General features: G+C 40.6%; 1 protein-coding gene across 1 annotated transcript; it reads left to right on the top strand.

Moving 5' to 3' along the window:
• Positions 1–6,779: 6,779 nt before the first annotated feature.
• Positions 6,780–18,812, top strand: prtfdc1b (phosphoribosyl transferase domain containing 1b). The gene is made up of 9 exons (XM_030774086.1): positions 6,780–6,830; positions 7,713–7,819; positions 8,300–8,483; positions 9,819–9,884; positions 13,472–13,493; positions 15,036–15,114; positions 15,383–15,429; positions 15,561–15,637; positions 17,990–18,812. Exons 1-9 carry the CDS (start codon positions 6,780–6,782, stop codon positions 18,035–18,037), a joined length of 681 nt encoding a protein of 226 aa, XP_030629946.1. The 3' UTR covers positions 18,038–18,812.
• The last annotated feature ends 235 nt before the right edge of the window (positions 18,813–19,047 follow it).

Here is a 19,047-nt window from a genome sequence, read left to right as displayed (position 1 = left end):
GCCGCAACGTATCTTACCGACAGCGCAAATGAAATACAGTTTAAATCTACTTAGTAAGTGTGATCATCCTTGAAATCACTCGAGACTCCTCTCCTCAATGAACGATTAAATATATACACTCAAAAAGTTGTTAGACTCTGTCTGATGTTTTTAAATAGATCCGAACCCTCGTTAGGCTGCTCACATTCAGTTCTGTCTCGCGCTTCCATCTGTGCGAGAGCCCACGAGCATCTTGTGGCTCTGTGCTTGCTTCCCAACCAATTGTCGTTCAAATGTCGTTAACCAATGCTCTCGGTTGCCAAGATCGTTTTGCGATTCGTTTGACGTGCTCTTATCATGAATTGCCGCGTCATGTACAGGTACATTCGAAGATGCAGATGCTAGATGCCAGATGCTATTAGACATTAGACTTTTCATGTGAAAAATATCGTTTTGTTGATGAGCTGGTGCCTAAAAATCGATCAGCACATATGTGATATAATAAAAAAATCCCTGTGAATCCATAAGAGAACAGCTCTCAAAACTGATTCTTCTTCATTGTTCAGTTAAGCTTGCAGTTAGTATAAATGTGTGTGAGGCTATTTCCTCCGGCAATACGGCACATGGGTGGAGTGAAGAAGAGAAGAGAAGAGAAGGAGCTGTCCAGTGCTGAAAACAGCGCTCGGGGGAGAGGAATCCTCCCAACACACTAATACCCGTGGGGATGGGGAGTGCGAGGTGATCGTTTAATCATTGATTAGCCATTTTATTTTAAATAAACATGAAATAGGAACTCTTGGTTCATCCTATCACTAATGCGCGATGAAAACACATAAATGAGCAAACAAAAAAGTAAAAAAAAAAAGGAGCTACAATGATGATGACACCTGAGATGTTACATTCAAAGACTTAAATGTCTAATCTAAAAAGTGTAGTCTTTCGTCTGTGGTGCAGACGAAACATTAAAATCTGTATCTCTGAAACTCATTTGGTCACGGATCAATTTCACTCACACACAGATAGATTAAAACCCCTCTATTTTAGACCTGGGTCCTGCAGTTGTTCTCACGTTAGTCCCGCACACCACAAACACACACAACGGTTTCCTCTTAGGTTTTCTCTTTCCTTTTCTTTCGCTGCAACATCATGTTTTGATTTTGTTTTTTATCATGGCTTATGAGCCTCAGCACCTCTTACGGTCTCATGAATATTTCAGACACATTTGGTACTTTGTCAACATGCTCCAGCAGCAGGGCTTGTGCCGACGCTGAGGAGCTTGTGCGTGCATGCAGCTCCTGACACGTCTGCCTTGGCCCTGCTGCCTGACCTCATTTTCTCTCCACAGTTTTATATGACCCTAGAGGTCTTTACTGAGAGGGAGAGAGAGAGAGAGAGAGAGAGAGAGAGAAAGAGAGAACTGGTTGGGTTTTTTCAGGTGCTGTTATCAGCATATCTGGAGAAATCAGAGAATGGAGGGTAGTAGGGAAGAGTGTCTGGACAGTTGTCAGTTTGTTCCTGTGATGGGGCTTGACAAATTGAGATGTGCTATACACACACTCACACACACACACACACACAGTGAACACAGCAAACACCTTACAGAAAGAGAGAAACAGAGAGAAGAGAACAGAGGGAGAGAAAGAGACATGTGGGAAAGATTGACCTCAAAGCCACAGCCTTGGTGCAGCTGCAGTACTTAATTGTGATGCTGATCAAGTCTGAACAGATGATATAAAAGCCCCCCCCCCAAGTAATTCTTCAAGATACAGTTCTTTCTCTTACGTTCTCAAAAGGCTTTAAATACACACATACCCACTGTGTGTGTGTGTGTCTGTGTGTGTGTTTGTGTTTGTGTTTGTGTTCGTGTGTGGGGCAGTGGGGATACAGTTCAATTCAATTCAAATCTGTAGCAGGCCTCATGGCCCATACTCCATTGTTTAGGAGCTTATGCGGCGCTGATATGCACTGAAACACTAGGTTTACAGACTGGAAATACAGATCAGAGCACACAGATCAATGGAACAATGAACAACACAGGACTACTGTTCACCACATCATACAACCACTTCAGTTTACATAACATAAAACCCTGTCTGGTAACACAATATGCCAGACTTATAGAGTATATTCAACTTCTTGCCAATGAGTTTGTAGTACCAACAATACAGTGCTGTGTAGTACTCTTCATTGTTTGGTATAAGTGTAAACATTATCCTCCTTGCCACATTCCTCTGGCCCTTCATTTGGAAAAAAAGAAGAGAACGCTTTGGCCCCCTAAACTCTTAAACGACAGTTTCTGGTTGTGCAGCCCCCTACAGCTGGAACTCATAGAACTCCAGGCTGCCATTAGCTTCTGTTTCTCTCACTTCATTTGCTCCTTCAGTGAGGGTAGCACTCCCGCTGTGATCAATCGCTTATCACCGCCCGGGCAAATGTCACTCCCCTCTCCACCTGTACAGCTGCAGGAGACTGACTGAAGGCACCGAAAAAGGGCGGGGATGGTAATGCCGTTAACACAGGAAAATGTCAGTAGGTGACATTCGTGCAATCGCCCATCACATATCTGACGTGGAGCCGTTGGCAGGCACAGGGGGGTTGACTGAGGTAGCAGGAGAAGGAACAGTACTTGACTGGGTGCTTGAAACGAACAAGACCAAATGTTGTCCATCAGTATGCCTGGAGGTGTATGAGGGTTTACTGGTACTTTCTCAGCCAAATTACATAGAGGAAAATTGCTCAGTATGTATAAATCTCTCACAGACTTTCTTGCCGCAGTAGAGAGGATGTTTACTTAGTCTTTAAGTCACGGTCTTCATTCATAATGTAAAACTGTTGAAATAGTACAGGGCTAATTTTTTTTCACCAGAACTATGTAGTGTAAGCAATTGAGTAGAACAGTGTATTAATAATGATTCTAGATAATAACTATGCTTTTCATTTGTGTTAAAATCTTAGGGACAGCTTACCAAATGAGATATAGACAGGATCAGTCTTGTGTGAAGGGGAAAGTAGAACCTACAGCATAACAGACTGGGGATGATTTCCAGCACAATGTATTTAAATGCAGCACTGGTGACATTTTCCTCACTGCCAGTCTGGCATGGGCGTGAAATGCAAGGTGTGAACAACATGGCACAGCGAGCACAGGAGAATCACACTCTGGAAGGTTCACATCACACTGTCACAGACAAGTAATGATAGACACTTTACTATCATCACTCTTTCTCTCCCTCTCTCTCTGTCTTTCTCTCTGCCCCCCCCCCCCCCGCCCCTCTCTAATGCTTTGCAGTCAGACAACCAAAAAGAACAGTATGTATAGAGAATTGTTCTCTTGCATTCAGAGACAGTGGACAGAGAGATTAAATCTCACTGATTTTTTTTTTTTTTTTAATGAAAGAGCTGCCGATTTTGTGAGGAATGTAGGGTCCATGGCCTTGCTGACTGTACATATTGTTAAGAGTACATTGTAATGATTATCAATTATGTGGTTATCTTTTCCAGTGAGGTAAGCTGGTGGGGAAACTGACAAAAGACTTGGAAATAGGGAAAAATCAAAATGGCACAGGCATTTCGATGCCAGATAAAATATGAATGATATATAGTTTTCACACTCTCTCTCTCTTTCTCTCTCTCTCTCTCTCTCTCTCTCTCTCTCTCCAAAACACACACACACACACAAACACACAACTTTTGTGGAAAACTTGTTAGGTTCCATTGACCAACCATGTTTGAATGTTTCATAATGGAATCTTCTTCACATCTCCTCCTCCTCCTCAGAGGCTGAGGGAAGACATCAATCTGTGCCCAGTCAAAGTCGTCTCCACCAGAGTGCTTCTGCCAGGATGGGATAGCACATCGCTGCTAAAGATAGCACAGGGTCCTCCACGTCGCCAATGGAAACGAAGTCCTTTCTAACACAGACATGTCCCCTAACTCTGCCTGGTGTGCTTAATGAAAGTACCCGCCCCCGATGTGAACATCCCATACTGAAGTAGCATTCCACAGTTCACATTTCATTATTTATCTGACACTTAAAAATTGCATAATGTTTGCTCGATAAACGTAGAGTACATGTTCATGCACACACAGATCTCCAGATCCATGTGACTGTTACACAAAGCTATGGAAGGAGTTGTGAATTTGAGTTATGCTACACAAATGTAATGCTTCGCTCACTGTGCATACCACACAATGTACAATGTAATTCCAAATCAAACAGTATAGCAATATTATATAACACTATTATGATAAAGCAAAGAGGGAAATGAGGTTTCTTTAGATCACTGTAGCAAATTTTGCCCTCTGCATTTAACTGAGTGGACACACAGGCAAGGAGCAGTGAGCTGCTGCAGCACACAGGGAGCTGTTGGGGGGGTTAAGTACCTTGCTTAAGCCGTGGATGTTTCCTGCCAGCACAGGGAATCAAACCGGTGACCTTTCGGTCTAAAGCCCGCTTCGCTAACCTTTAGGCCCGGGCATCCCGTAACCTGCACTGGCCAGGAATTGAACCGGGGCCACACACATGGAAGGCAAGAATTCTACTGCTGAACCAGCAATGCAACAATTGTTGAGCCTAATGTAAAGATTGTTGATGAAACATGTTGGCAGTCTCTCCAATGGAAAATATCTGACAGAAACTGCTCCAGCTGTGTGTATAATTAAACAAGCATCAAAAGTTGTTCTCCCTGTCATAAAAGGTGCTGTTTGTTCTCTATGAGTCGTCTGTGTTTGGCTACCTGCGCTCGTGTCAAATATTTCCAATGAGACTTTGCAGTGACCATATGCCAGAACTATACAAATCCTGAATGGACTTATGAGTGCTTAAAAATCTGTTATACAGACTTATGAATGCTTCTAATGTAGAATAAAAAATTGATAACCTTGCATTTACCAAAAAAAAAAAAACAAGCAGCTGTGACAGTCAAAACATAAACCCTGGAGTACCTGTGGAGGCAAACACTGCCTTGCAAGACCTGAGGCAGCGGTTTCTATGACAACCAGAAGGTTCAAGGTACAGACACACAGACATACTCGTCTGAAAATATCTTCTACATTTATTATGGCAGTTATGACTACACACACACACAATGTCTCAGTAGTATGCCAAAATAAAGCACAATAACTCAGCAGGCATTTTGTGCATAAAGGTGCATTTTGTTGTCTTAACTGTGTATTTATCTGTTTATTTCTTTTGTATGAGACATCCAAGTGTTTAGGCACCAACAACATACACCACAAACCTTACTTGTAATAACACTTAAAATGTGCCATTATCTATCGTATTACTGATGAATGAAGTGTGCCCCTTAGTGGCATATTGAGGTACTGAGGCCCAATCTTGAATCGATTATGAATTGCTTCCAAACAGCCAAACTACAATAGCTGTGATTGGCTTTAGATGGCGGCTGAGGAGACCATTAAAGTCTTATGCCTTCATCCGAGTGCTTGTAAAACCACTCTTAAATCAGTTGAACATTGTATGTGGGAGAGTCACTGTCTTGGAAGGTTGGGGCATTTCATGAAACACGGTTTACACCTGCTTTCCTAAAATGGCTTTGTATTCCTCAGGAATTGGTTCTGTGACTCCAGAAGTATGACTCCCCATAATATGATGGATCTGTCGCCATGATTAACAGCTGGGAACAGATGATGTGAGTCGAAAGCATCCTTTAACAAATGTGTAGAAGAAAACAAGAAAAGATTAAAAGATGTCTCATCAGACCAAATTAGGTTTTTTTGTTTGTTTGTTTTTTCAACTTTTTGGTGTCCAGGAATTTATGCTCATTACAGGAAGTTACTGTTTTTTTCAGGGAGTACTGGCAAAATGGCTGAGAGTTAAGCTCACATAGCAGTTTGTCTTCAGACTGTTTCACAGAGGAGTGAGCTCCATGCTCTGGTCACTACTGAGGCTGTCATTTTGTGTTTTTCTCACCAACTATCCTCTAACGTATTCCACTGTCCCTGTCAGCAAGCCAGGGCTTTGTTATCCCTGTTCCTATTCTCTAATCAGGCTTTGCCTTCTATTGTATTTGCTGTCAAATTTGTTTGTTTTTCTATTGTTCCCCTTCGCACATCTAACAGTTTTGCAGTCTATGTGACTCTGTGATCACATGTTGCTCTACAAACCCATAAATTCAAGTGTTATTTCTCTCTTATAGCTGACAAATATTGGTAAATTAGTGTTCCGTTTAATACAATCCGACGGTGTAATTCTGAATTAGCCGCTTCAAAGTGAGGCTGTTTTTCATGTGCCCTTAAAAAGTAGCGTGTACGTCCTCCCTTGTCTGGAGAGTACTGGCAGCCGTTGGCAAGTTTAATTTCTAACATAAATTTAATAATCGAGTAAGCGGCTCATATTTGTTACACGTTCGTTGATTCAACGCAACAGCTAGAGAACAAAAGTCCCTAGAGTAACAGGGGCCGACAGTCACGGAGCAAAAGAGGGCGTAGATAAACTTCAACAATTCGCATCACTGTTCCTGAGTCTGAGTCTGAGTCCGTAACGACGTTCATGCAGGCTACCAACATCACACTGCGGCCAAACCCCGAATATAGTTTACATCCGAAACATTTAAGAATAAGATATTAGGCGCTTGATCAGATGAACCACCGTAGATTTCTGAGGCCTCCCATGGGAGCTTGTGTTTGAACTACACTTGTGGAATTTCATGACATTCAACACTCATTCATTCTAGTTCGCGCTCCTCCCACCTCGTCACCCGATGCCCCGCTGTCTTTCTGAAGGAACCACGCTTCAGCTTGCTCGTTTGAGGAATGTTAACAAGCCAGGGGAAACCAACATGGCAGACAACAGTGAAAACAAATCAGGGAGCGGAGACTGTGGCATCGTGGTAAATACGTTTAGGGTGATTTAATTTAGAGGTGGAATTTGAATTATGTGTAACTGAATTGACCGAGTAAAACGAATAAATTAATGCGTCTTAATTTACAGTCTACGTTATAACTGATGTTTTCACTAGGGAGAAAACTTTGTCATCCACGTACGAAACTTAGTAAAACTAGAACTTCCATGTGCTACATCTTTGCATTAAGCTTTCGTCTACCCCGTTCATCACTGAGGTTTTTTTGCTGCGAGAGGATTTAGCGAAATGATAAATCTGAAGTTTTTTACTTTACTGAAGTTACTTCACTTATATATAAGTTATAACGATAGCATATAAACAAAGATAACCACATATTTAGATCTAGACCAGCACACTACTCTATTGAAAATGCATTGTGCGAATTTATTTCTACAGTTATTAAGCAGATAGCTCCGCGGAAATGTAGCACAAAATAATGTAGGTCAAGATAAATGCAAAGTCAGTACTAGTTTTTCAAGCTAATAAAAATGCTCACGTATTCAACAAGTTATTTGATCTTCATTTCAAGACTAAGTGTATATCCTCATTTTGGATTAATATGACAATGAGTAGTAGAGAGCCCGTTCTTTTCAATAATGTTCTGAACAGTGTTTCTTTCTATTCTATGACGTTAGGTCTTTTGGCACCTTACCATTTGCCTTCACCTTGATAAGTTCATTAGAAATATGAAAAGAGCAGATTTCGATGACGGATGTGTATAATTATCTATCTTTTATCACTTTACAATACCATTCAGCAGTGGCAGATTAAAAAAAAAAATTATCAGAGGATCATCATAATGAAATATAATAATTCATACTTTTCAGAAGTATTATGTGTGCCTTCTTTCATGTTGGTATTACTTTATAGATTCGGGATGACTGGCCTGGTTACTCTCTGGACCTGTTCACATATCCCCAGCATTATTCTGAAGATCTGGAATGTGTGTATATTCCACATGGTGTCATAATGGACAGGTAAAATTCTGACAGCCAACCTTAGGTCATTAGATTTATTTACGTAATTTGTGTTTGTTGGGATATGTTCTCCCCCCCTCCTCCATAGTTTTCTCATAAGTAGATTTTTGGCAAGCTCCCTCAACAGTCCACATCATTTTCACTGAATTGTAAATTCTAATTAGAATTCATTAGATTGGCCTAATATAGGACAGAGGGGAATGTAGTTACAGTAATGCACATGAATCAGGAATAGCTTATCAAAGTTTACCCAGGGAAAGATATCAAAGGATTTGTACTGTACATTGTATAGAAAATCTCTGTTGCTTAATACTGTTTGAAAATGGTTAGGGAAAACAGGGTGTTGGTAGAATTGAACATCTGTGTGACATCACTGGACCCACTTCGTTGGTGTTAGCAATGTGTGTGCGTGTGTTTCTGTCGGTTTCCGTGTGTGTGTGCGCATGTATGTCTGTGCCCGCGCGTGTGTGTGTGAGACAGGACGGAGAGGCTGGCGAGGAACATTATGGATGACCTTGGAGACCATGACATCGTGGTGCTGTGTGTATTGAAGGGGGGATATCAGTTCTGCGCTGACCTAGTGGAGCGAATCAAAACACTGAACCGCAACTCCAGTAAGACCCTGCCCATGAGTGTAGACTTCATCCGGCTGAAGAGCTACCTGGTTAGTGTCTCGCTGTTACTGCTGTACTTCGTTATATAAGAGCTTTATTAAACAAGTTTTATGTTTCCTCTCAGTTTCTCTGCCTTCAGCTCAGATTTTTTGGCTTTCTTACTTTTGAATTTATTTGAAAGTGCCATGAATCATATGACTGTGGGTCACGCTAAGGGGACACTTTCTTTGATGACATGGTGTATTAAGATAAGGCCACCGTGTCCTGCCTGAAAGCATAGCAGATCAGCAGTCTCTCTCCGACTCGCACACACACACATGCAGGCACATGCACACATACGCACTCACAATGTCTCTTTCTCTCTTGTACAAATACATACAGGCACACACAATCTCTCACTCTCTCTCTCTCTCTTTCTCTCTCACACACACCTTCTATCTCTCGCTCTCTTTCTCTCTCTCTCTCTCACACACACACTCACTCATTCTCTCTGTCTCTGTTTCTGTGTCTGTCTCTCTCTGTCTTTTTCTGTGTCTGTCTCTGTCTCTGCCATCTTTCATGCACACAAACACACACATACACACACACACACACACACTGTTTTTTTTTTTTTTTTGGCTTTTTTACAGTTGTGTTAGTTCATAGTTTGTTGCATAAACACATCTCACTGAATGGCATTCTTGAAAATATTTCAGATTTTTCTCATCATTTCTTTTTTCTTAATTGCGGCCTTTGAAGGCCGTCTCCTCGCATGAAGGACATTAATAGCCTAGGTTTTTGGACAAAGGACAGACCATGTTTTATGTCATCTGTTCTATTATAAAGCTTGCAGACAGATTTAAAAATAAAAACAGATAAAACACGTTAACCTACAGTTTACCATTCAGCTTCCCCATTGGTGTACTGTTAATTCTAGGCTTCTGAGGATGAGTCTGGTGGACATGATGCATACTGTAACATTGATGAGCTGGGATTTGTGCTGCATCACCATAAATGAAAAGTTAATCACATTAATTCTGCAAAAAAGGCTTCAGTACTTGCAAATATTTCAAAATGAGCATTTTCCTTTTAGTCAGATTTTAATACACATTCACCCAGCATCTAAAAATAGATTTTTGCCAACCTGAAGCCACTCAATGGATAGATAAATCATGTTCATTGCTCATCTATTCTGTAAAAATCGAGCTTCTTTGCCACCAGGGGGCGATATTTCCCTCTTTTTGTTTCTCACATTATCCATTGATTGAGAACTTCAACACTCTTCAGTAATACAGTCTAAAAATGATCAAGACATTGTGTCCCAAAAACCTGTTTGACTCTGACTACGTATTCACACCCAGGGAGCTACTGAAAGTCTATTTCTGTGTGTGTTTTTTCCAAAACAGAATGACCAGTCAACAGAAGACCTCCACATAATTGGAGCAGAGAACCTGTCTGTGTTGAGTGGAAAGGTAAGGATAGTGTTAAGGAATCTCATGAGGCGGTTATCATTATCTGTCAGCGCTCTGTAATGTGGACTTATTGTGAAATTTATCGCCTGTATTAAAGATAAAGGTAATGGTAACATCTAAAATCTGGTTCAGAGCCAGTGGGATGTGGAGCTTTGCAGTTAATGAATGTCAATTTGCCTTTATTTGATAACCTTTTTGCAGTGGAAAGCCAGTTTTTGAGAGAGAAAGAGAGGAAAAAAGAGAAAGAGAGGGGTGAAGAGGGAGTAGAAAAATGGGCATCAAAAACCCTCTTATCTTGGGGGAGAAAGAACAGCGCCTTTCAGTCGTCTGAACATTTCACAGGTCAAAGGTCAGGAGGGAGAGACACACTGCAGGCTTTGATAACACCCTTTAAACATACAAACACACTCTCTTAACAAACCAGACGCACACACACACATTATCAGACTACAGTGATAATAGTCTCCCTGTGAGGTTGTTTCTTTAGTCTGCTTAACGAGAGAGAGACAGAGAAGGAGAGAGAGTGACTCACTGTCACAACCCAGCTCTTATTACCTTGTTGAAAATTCTAGACCTTAGAGTCATTCTAGTGTGATGTCAGAGAGTAGTTATAACTGTTTCTTATGACACAATAAATTATGGAAAAAAAAAACCATTAAGGAGTGTAGGATACAGGTCGTGACCACAGAAAGGAGTAAAGCCCCTCCGTACGGGCCGTGTGGAGTTATGCCGAATTGTCAGGAGGATTGAACAGAGGCAGAGGTTTAGCTTCACTAATTCTTCAGTAAGAGGATAAAGGTGTTCTCACTCATTAGCTCAGGCTATTGGATCTGGTCTTCCAGCTCTGGGAATGAGTGAGTGAGTGTATTTGTATTTGTGGGTGTGGGTGGTACATGTGTTTGTGTGTTTGTTTGTTTGTTTGTTTCTGTCTGTCTATCCATTTGTGTTTGGGCTCATCTGTGCGTGTGAATATATTTGGTCAGCCATTCATAGTAACTTATCTTGGAAAACCTCTGTAAGGAAGATACTAGAAAAACTGTTCAGGGCACAAAAAAAAGTCTCGTTCGCCCTTTTTCCTTTATGTGTGACTTCACTGCAACTGTAATGAGAGGCATTTGGAAGTGTCAGTTTATTTCCCTGTCCCTGTCCCTGTCATAACCTGTTGTAATGTTGTCCAGTGAATACAGACTATATTGATACAGTCATATATTATCACATCCACGATACAGTTTCATGTACAGTTGGGTCCATAAATATTTGGACAGTGACATAATTTTTGTCATTTTGCCTCTGTGCACCACCACAATGGATCTGAAACAAAGCAATCAGGATGTGATTGAAGTGTAGACTTTCAGCTTTAATTCAAGGGGAAAAATATTGCATTAACTGTTTAGTAATTACAGCCATTTTTATACATAGTAAGTATCTGGACAATTGACTGACAAGCAGTTTCGTGGCCAGGTGTGGCCTGCTCCCTTGTTATTTCATGACAAATGAGGCAGATAAAAGGTCTGGAGTTGATTCCAAGTGTTGAATTTACATTTGGTAGCTGCTCATGGGAACTTTCAATAAGCAGTCCAAAGAGGTGTCGATGCAAGCAAAGGAGGCCATCATTAGGCTGAAAAAACAAAACAAACCCATCATACAGATAGCAGAAACATTAGGAGTGGCCAAATCAACAATTTGGTACATTCTGAAAAAGAAAGACTGCACTGGCAAGCTCAGCAACACCAAAAGGCCTGGAAGACCACGGAAGACAACTAAAGTTTATGATCGCAGAATTCTCTCCTTGGTGAAGAAAAACCCCTTCACAACATCTAGCCAAGTCAAGAGCACTCCCGAAGGAAGTAGGCTTATCAATGTCAAAGTCTACAATCAAGAGACGCCTTCATGAATGTAAATACAGAGGGTTTTACCACAAGGTACAAACCACTGGTAACACTCAAGAACAGAAAGGCCAGATTAGACTTTGCCACAAAACATCTAAAAAAAGCATGCTCAGTTCTGGAACAAGATTCTTTAGACAGATGAAACCAAGATTAACTTGTACCAGAATGATTGGAAGATTAAAGTACGGAGAAGGAAATGAACGGCTCATGATCCGAAGCATACCACATCATCTGTCAAACATGGTGGAGGCAGTGTTATGGCATGGGTATGTATGGCTGCTAATGGAACTGGGTCACTGATGTTTATTGATGATGTGACTGCTGATAGAAGTAGCAGGATGAATTCTGAAGTGTATAGGGCTCTGCTATCTGCTCAGATTCAGCCAAATGCTGTAAAACTGATAGGATGGCGCTTCACAGTACAGATGGGTAATGACCCAAAATATACTGCAAATGTAACCCAAGAGCCTCTCAAGGCAAAGAAACAGAATGTTCTTCAATAGCCGAGTCAGTCACCTGACCTCAACCCAATTGAGCATGCTTTTCACTTACTGAGGACAGAACTGAAGGCAGAGAGACCCACAAACAAGCAGCAACTGAAGGCAGCTGCGGTAAAGGCCTGGCAAAGCATCTCAAGGGAGGAAACTCAGCATTTGGTGATGTCCATGGGTTCCAGACTTCAGGCAGTCATTGACTGCAAAGGATTTTCATCCAAGTATTAAAAATAATTCTTATATGTATAACCATGTTAGTTTGTTCGCTTACTTTTGAGCCTCTGAAAATGGAGGGGCTATATATAAAATGGCTGTAATTCCTAAACGGTTAATGCAGTATTTTTCTTAAACCCCTTGATTTAAAGCTGAAAGTCTACACTTCAATCACATCTTGGTTGCTTCATTTCAAATCCATTGTGGTGGTGTACAGAGGAAAAAGTATGATAATTGCGTCACCGTCAAAATACTTATGGACCAGACTGTAATTTCAGCAACCTGTCTGCCCTTTGACTCTGACAGACCAAGAGTTAGGACCTCCTGTTTAGATATTCTGGGAAATGTAGTTTTAGAGTTAACTTAGTGTAGTCTTTGTCCTTGTTTGCATCACTCCACAGTCTTTTATGTTAATATGCTGAGCAGCATGATCTGTGATGCTGACTGACTGTTGCACACTGGGGGCAAAAGGTTAGTACAGTTTAATGAAGCATTCGCTCTCTCTAATTCAGTATCAGGAATGTTCATCCAAATAAAAGAAAAAAGACAAACCACTGATTTGACTGTAATGCTTTAGTGGATATACACAAGAGCATTGATTTTTGTCAAATACTCTCACAGCTTGCAGAGTCTGAATGTGTGGGTGAGACCATGTTTATACTTGGATAGAGGAATAATTCTATTGGTTTTTAGGCAGGCTTTCAAAACAACTCTTTCAATATCTCTGAACCTTTGCCTTGTGGAAAGGGCTATTGACCTGAGGTTGAGGATTTGATTTGACTGGACTGGTATGCCATGGAATTTTAACAGTCTCAACTGCTGATCTGTGTGTGCGTGTATGTGTGTTAAAATAATTTTATTTATGCCTTTAGAGGGCATGCAAGTTACTAATTAATTTCATGTTGTGCATCATAGATTTATGAATGCCTATACTCACAGTAATTTACATTCTTATTTGTATTGATCTTTCTTTTTTCCTCATGCACTGAAGAATGTCCTGATAGTGGAGGTGAGTCAATGCTTTTTTATGCTGTTGTCTTAAAAAGTAGGCCAGTGTCTTGATTCTTAAGTCTCACAGAGTAGACTCAGAGTAAACTCCCCATTCAACTCTGAGCTTTTCTAAAACACAAACCTTCAGATTCTCTGTTTGACAAAAAAAGGAAAAAAAAATGCTTTGTAGATTAGTTTTCTCTTTAGTTTAACTTTATTATTCTCAAAGATAGTTTAAACATTAATGTTGACCCAGACTTTACAACAAATAGAGGTTCAAAGTTCCTTCACATGACATTTAAAGAGGAAGTCTGTGTCCATTATTTTATAATTGGTACTCAGTCTTTAAATAGCCATTATTTTGAACACAAACCTATTTATGTCAAATCGGTTTAAGGTAAGGCTCCAATTTGTATTCAGTTATACTGTCCAGCTGATGTCAGGGTCAACAACAAAGTCTGTTGTTTTCCGCTCTCTTTGTTTTGTTTTGTTTTGTTGGTTTTTTTCTTTTAATTCTCACCAAAAATGAAGAGCCTTCAGTTGCATTGTAACATATACATGGTAAAGCTCCATTTTAACCCACTTTCCTTGTTTTGAACTTTTTTTCTACCTTTTGAAAAGAGCAGAGCAAAAATGCCACTGGTTAGCTCTGTAAAGCAAATCAAGAGATAGTGATAGCACTGACTTCATTTACTTTGCAAACTGGTTGGGCAGATAGCCACACACACACACACACACACCTACAGCCTTAATGTCATTTTATAGAGACACTAGTTTAATGGGAGGAAAATGACTTTGTTCCTTGGTTTAACCCACTGACACATAATAGACTCAAAATCAAACGACAAAGGCAAAAACAGGACAAAAGATACTTGTTTCACAACTCTGTGAAGTCCGTACACTGGCTCATGTGAACTTTTTGGGCCTTTTCAGTGTGTGTGTGTAGTGTGTGAGGTTTATTGTAACTGTAAGCCACTGCATGGCACTCTGTGACAGTCTGTCTCTGTGTCTGTGTCCATGTGTCTGAGTGTGAGGAAGCCTCACAGGGAAGGTGAAAGCTTCAGTCACTAAAGACAATAGTTCACTAAAGCATAAAGCTTTATGGTGACTCTGTCAGCACGTGTGTCTGAGACACATCACACGTGTCTGAGTCTTCCATGAGTCACAGCTTTTTTTTGTGTTTTGTGTATGTAGCCACATGCAAACTCATTTTGCATTATATTACAGTTAGAACATAGTCATGTAAAGTGTTCCTTTGTACGAAGTTATTTTTCTTATTCATACATACACGTCAGTCAGGCAGATACATATGTGTGTGTGTGCATACATGTATACACACATTCAAATATATAAACATACATATGTGTTTGTGTTTGTATGTACATTTTACTGTGATGAATATAACTCATGCATGATTTTGACATTATTTTTCCACATGACTGTGTGTGCATTACCCCCACACAAACACACATTCATACACACGCATGACTGTATGTCTGTGTATGTGTGTGTGTGTGTGTGTGTGTGTGTGTGTGTGACTCCTGTGTGCTCTGGCCTGCAGGGAGTAGTGGACACTGGTAAAACGATGAAGACTCTGCTTAATCATGTCGAAGGCTTCAGGCCAAAGATGATCAAAGTGGCGGGGTGAGTGTACATTCTGTAGCTACTACAAGGTAACAAAGGAAAACAGGTTGACTCAACTGTGTTTCTTTTTTTTTCTTTTTAGACAGTTTTCTTTGTAGTCTGACAATAAGAAAGAGGGCTGTGTGTCAGAATGCTGGGGTTAAAGTCCTGTGTGTGTGTGTGTGTGTGTGTGCGTGTGTATGAGTGCGTGTGTGTGTATGTGTGTGTGTTTGTATGGTTGCCGGTGTATTGAGTCGACTCACTGGTTGCCCTGGTCTTTCTGCTGCAGTTTACTGGTGAAGAGAGTACCAAATGGCCCAGGATGTCTCCCAGACTGTAAGCACCCAAGGCTCTGTATTTCTCACTGGTTTTTCACACCTAGCTTCTCAAACTTTAAGCTTTAAACGTTTCTGTGACATTCTAAGCTTCAGGGGCTTTTTCTGATGTCATTTTCTTTTTTGTCACAGATGTTGGATTTGAGATCCCCAATCGTTTTGTTGTTGGCTATGCTTTAGACTACAATGAGTATTTCAGAGACCTCAATGTAAGTGGTGACTTTCCACTCCTCTAACACACTCAACACACAAAAGTCCACATACAGGGAGAAACTGATTCATTTTGAGGCTTCATACATTAACCTTCACTGTGAGTAATTTACCTCAGCTCATGTTCAAAACCTGTAGCATGCAGATATGTGCAAACAGGTTGTGTGTGAAAACACTAAAATAGGATAATGCTGATTGTAAACTAGGTCATAAATTATTATCTCTGTCCTTTCTGATTCATGGAGTTTTATCCCACAAGAATGGGAAACAGTTGCTGGAGGTGTGAATAGGCTGCCAGTAGTTTGACATGATCGCCTGTGCTAGTCTCTTGGCGGAAGAGTGCCGCACACAACTGTTTGAGATGGTTTTTGCTGCTGTTACATTAAACTGGTCAAGTGGAGATGATATCAAGTTAAATATTAAAACAGACACCGTCTCATGAAGGGCAATGGTGGCCACAAATTTCAACATTTTAAAAACTTTTACTGTTTGCATAAATTCTCCCAAGTCCAGTTGTTCTGTGTCAACCATAGTGAATGTTGGCTTTCACTCTAAACCTATGTGCTAAACTTGTTGTCTCCACTGCTTCCATCATATCCTGCCAGTGACAGGTCCCATGTTGTGAAGATGTGACTGGTGTTCGCATCCTTTCACAGTGATCTCCTGTGAGTGGGGTGTTGTGGCATGCTCATGTCAGGCAGGTTGAGATCTTTGAGAAGTCAGACAGAAGATTAGATGGATCTCGGGGTGAGGCCATCCAGTTGTCCATTTGTCTTTATTTGGAGAGTGGTTGCCATGGGAAAGAGAGTTGGAGTGAAAAATGACACCCACTTCAGTGAGTGCCTCAGGCCTCCCAACTCAATTATCCATTAATTCTCTCTCTCTCTTACACACACACACACACACACACACATGTGTGCGCTACACTTTACCTCGGTCATGACTGCAGCTTAAAGATCTTCGTCATGACGGTGCTCCTTATTGTAAACCTCCACTAATACACATACTGAGCATGAAAAACTTAGCAAATCTTGAAGTGGGCAAATGAAATATTTGAAATATTTTATGACACAATGACAAAGTTCAGGTATTTTTATTAAACAAACAAAATTCAATGCAACAGACTGCAGCATTATGTCATTGTATGTCATTATGTCATTCAAAAATATTTCAAAGAGTGCCCTCTTAATGATTTGATTTTTTTTTGTAGATTTTTTTTTTAAGTCTTCATTATATATTGACTAAAAGTTGAGTCTGATCACTTATTTACTGGTTCAGTTTCTTTATTTAGTGATTAATTGTTTACTTGTTTGTGTATTTGTATTTTGCCAGTGCGTTTATTTGCCAGTAATAGAATGCTATTTTTGGTAACCGTCACAGTCAAGTACGCCAAGAATCGCCATTGATGATATCCTGTTGTTTTACAAGACCTTTCCCAGAATGCTCTTCTTCCTGTGAGCGCTTACAGGAACATGATCAGTGAGTCATGAACTGCAATCACAAGATCAGGGGATGAAAGAGTTGTTACATATGTGTATACCAGACAATCAAGGGGTGTAAATCAAAATCGAAATTTGCACTGCTGTCTGACGGTACTCTTAAGTGTTTAGTGTCAGCATCTCTGACAGACATCTTTTTAGTCACTGATTCATTTAGACATGAATTCATTCATAGCTCATTTAACATTCATTTCACTAACATGTATGAAAGGACCCATGATCGAGTACTGGTTCATTTAGGCTGTCCTGTGAGACAAATGTAAATGAAGGACTATTATTTCTGCTGTTATCATAGCTATTTTGTGAGTTTCTTCTATTTTACATTGTTTTCCATATGTTTTTTTCATTGGGATGGAGTCATGTCTGTCTCTTTCAGTCTCACTGGTATTAGATATCCAGGCCCAGCTGCTTCATGCCACTGTTTATCCATGTGTAGATCTGCCCATGCACATGGTGGCTGAGGATGTCTTTTCAGAGGCAGACTGTGCAATCAAAGGGAAATGCAACCCTAAAATATCTGCCTTTTTATCGTGTGGTAATCGTCTAGGATGGGCTGTTATCTCGATGAAGTCACCTGTTTAACTTCTCTCACGTTCATGAGTATTCTTATTGCGCTGTTGTCAAAACCAAGCCTGGTGAACACACCACTCAGCCTGTCCAACATCGGTGGTCTGCCAGACCATAAACCAAAAGAACAGAAGTCTATTCCGGAAGATTAGATTACCGCCTCCTAACCGATACTTGGAGCCAGATGTGTCGCGGTTTCACTGAATGAATAATGTCTCTTCCATTTTCTCTCCCTCTCTCTCTCTCTCCCCCCCAAACCAACTCCCATGTCCTCTCTTTCATCAGCACATCTGTGTGATCAGCGAGAGCGGTAAACAGAAATATAAGGTATGAAATGTTAGAAGCCACGCCCACCTCTCTCACAATCAAGACTGCCCAACCCCCCCAGCTCCCCTCCAGACGACCAGCCTGCCGTGCGTGCAGACTCGATATGTTTTGGACAACTCGGCGGAACCCACACAACGAGAGATAGTATCAGGCTGCGTATTGGAGGCTTTCATCCTTTACTCTCTCTCAGCTGGTTGCATTCCAATTCCACATCAAAAAGACTCCAGGGGCCTGAATCAGACACAATGTATCTGTGCTACAGGGTACAGTAAGAAATTACAGTGTGGGCCCATGCATCATAGGGGATTTGTGATGAGCTCTTTAATGGCTGTACACTCATTTTGACCCGACAAAAGTAAAAAATTGCTGAGACTCTGGTTGTTTTTAAGAAGAAGAACAAGGATACTGTAGCCTCATTCATTATTAAAGATTTCTTAAATAGTATTGCTCCACAGTGTTTCACAACCAAAACGTAATTTACTGAAGCTGATGAAACTTCTCAGAATTTTATGGTCCATGTAACTGTAATGCTAACATCTCTGACTGGTGTGTAGCCCGTGTAGTTCCTGATCCATATGACTGGTTTCTACAGAGACCAAATGCTGCTGGAAACAGTAACAGTTTCAGTAAGTCTGGCCCTAACTGTGCCAGCTTTCATAGTTAGTCTTATGCTATTTACTGTGACAAAAGTGAAAAGTGTTATTTTCTGTGAAGTGGCACGGCCAATAGAACATTCTTTCACATAAAAAACAAAACAAACAATAAAGCGTTTTGTTCTGTGTGTAGTGTTCTTGACATTTTATTCTTTCATGAGAGCATACTTGCCTTAATCCACTTACTTTCATTAAACAACGTAGACTCCACTAACTCTTCCTTTGTAGTCGAGGAGCTTAAGGTTAGATAATACAGATCATATAGTGGCATATTTTAGTAAGAGGAAAGGAATTGTACAGAACACCTGTGTACACAAGATGAATAAAGCAGCCCTGTGGTTGTTTGGGTGTGTGTTACATAAC

This window comes from Chanos chanos, chromosome 5 (assembly GCF_902362185.1).
Source record: "Chanos chanos chromosome 5, fChaCha1.1, whole genome shotgun sequence".
NCBI classification, from domain to species: domain Eukaryota; kingdom Metazoa; phylum Chordata; class Actinopteri; order Gonorynchiformes; family Chanidae; genus Chanos; species Chanos chanos.
This window is presented reverse-complemented; position numbering and strand designations above follow the sequence as displayed.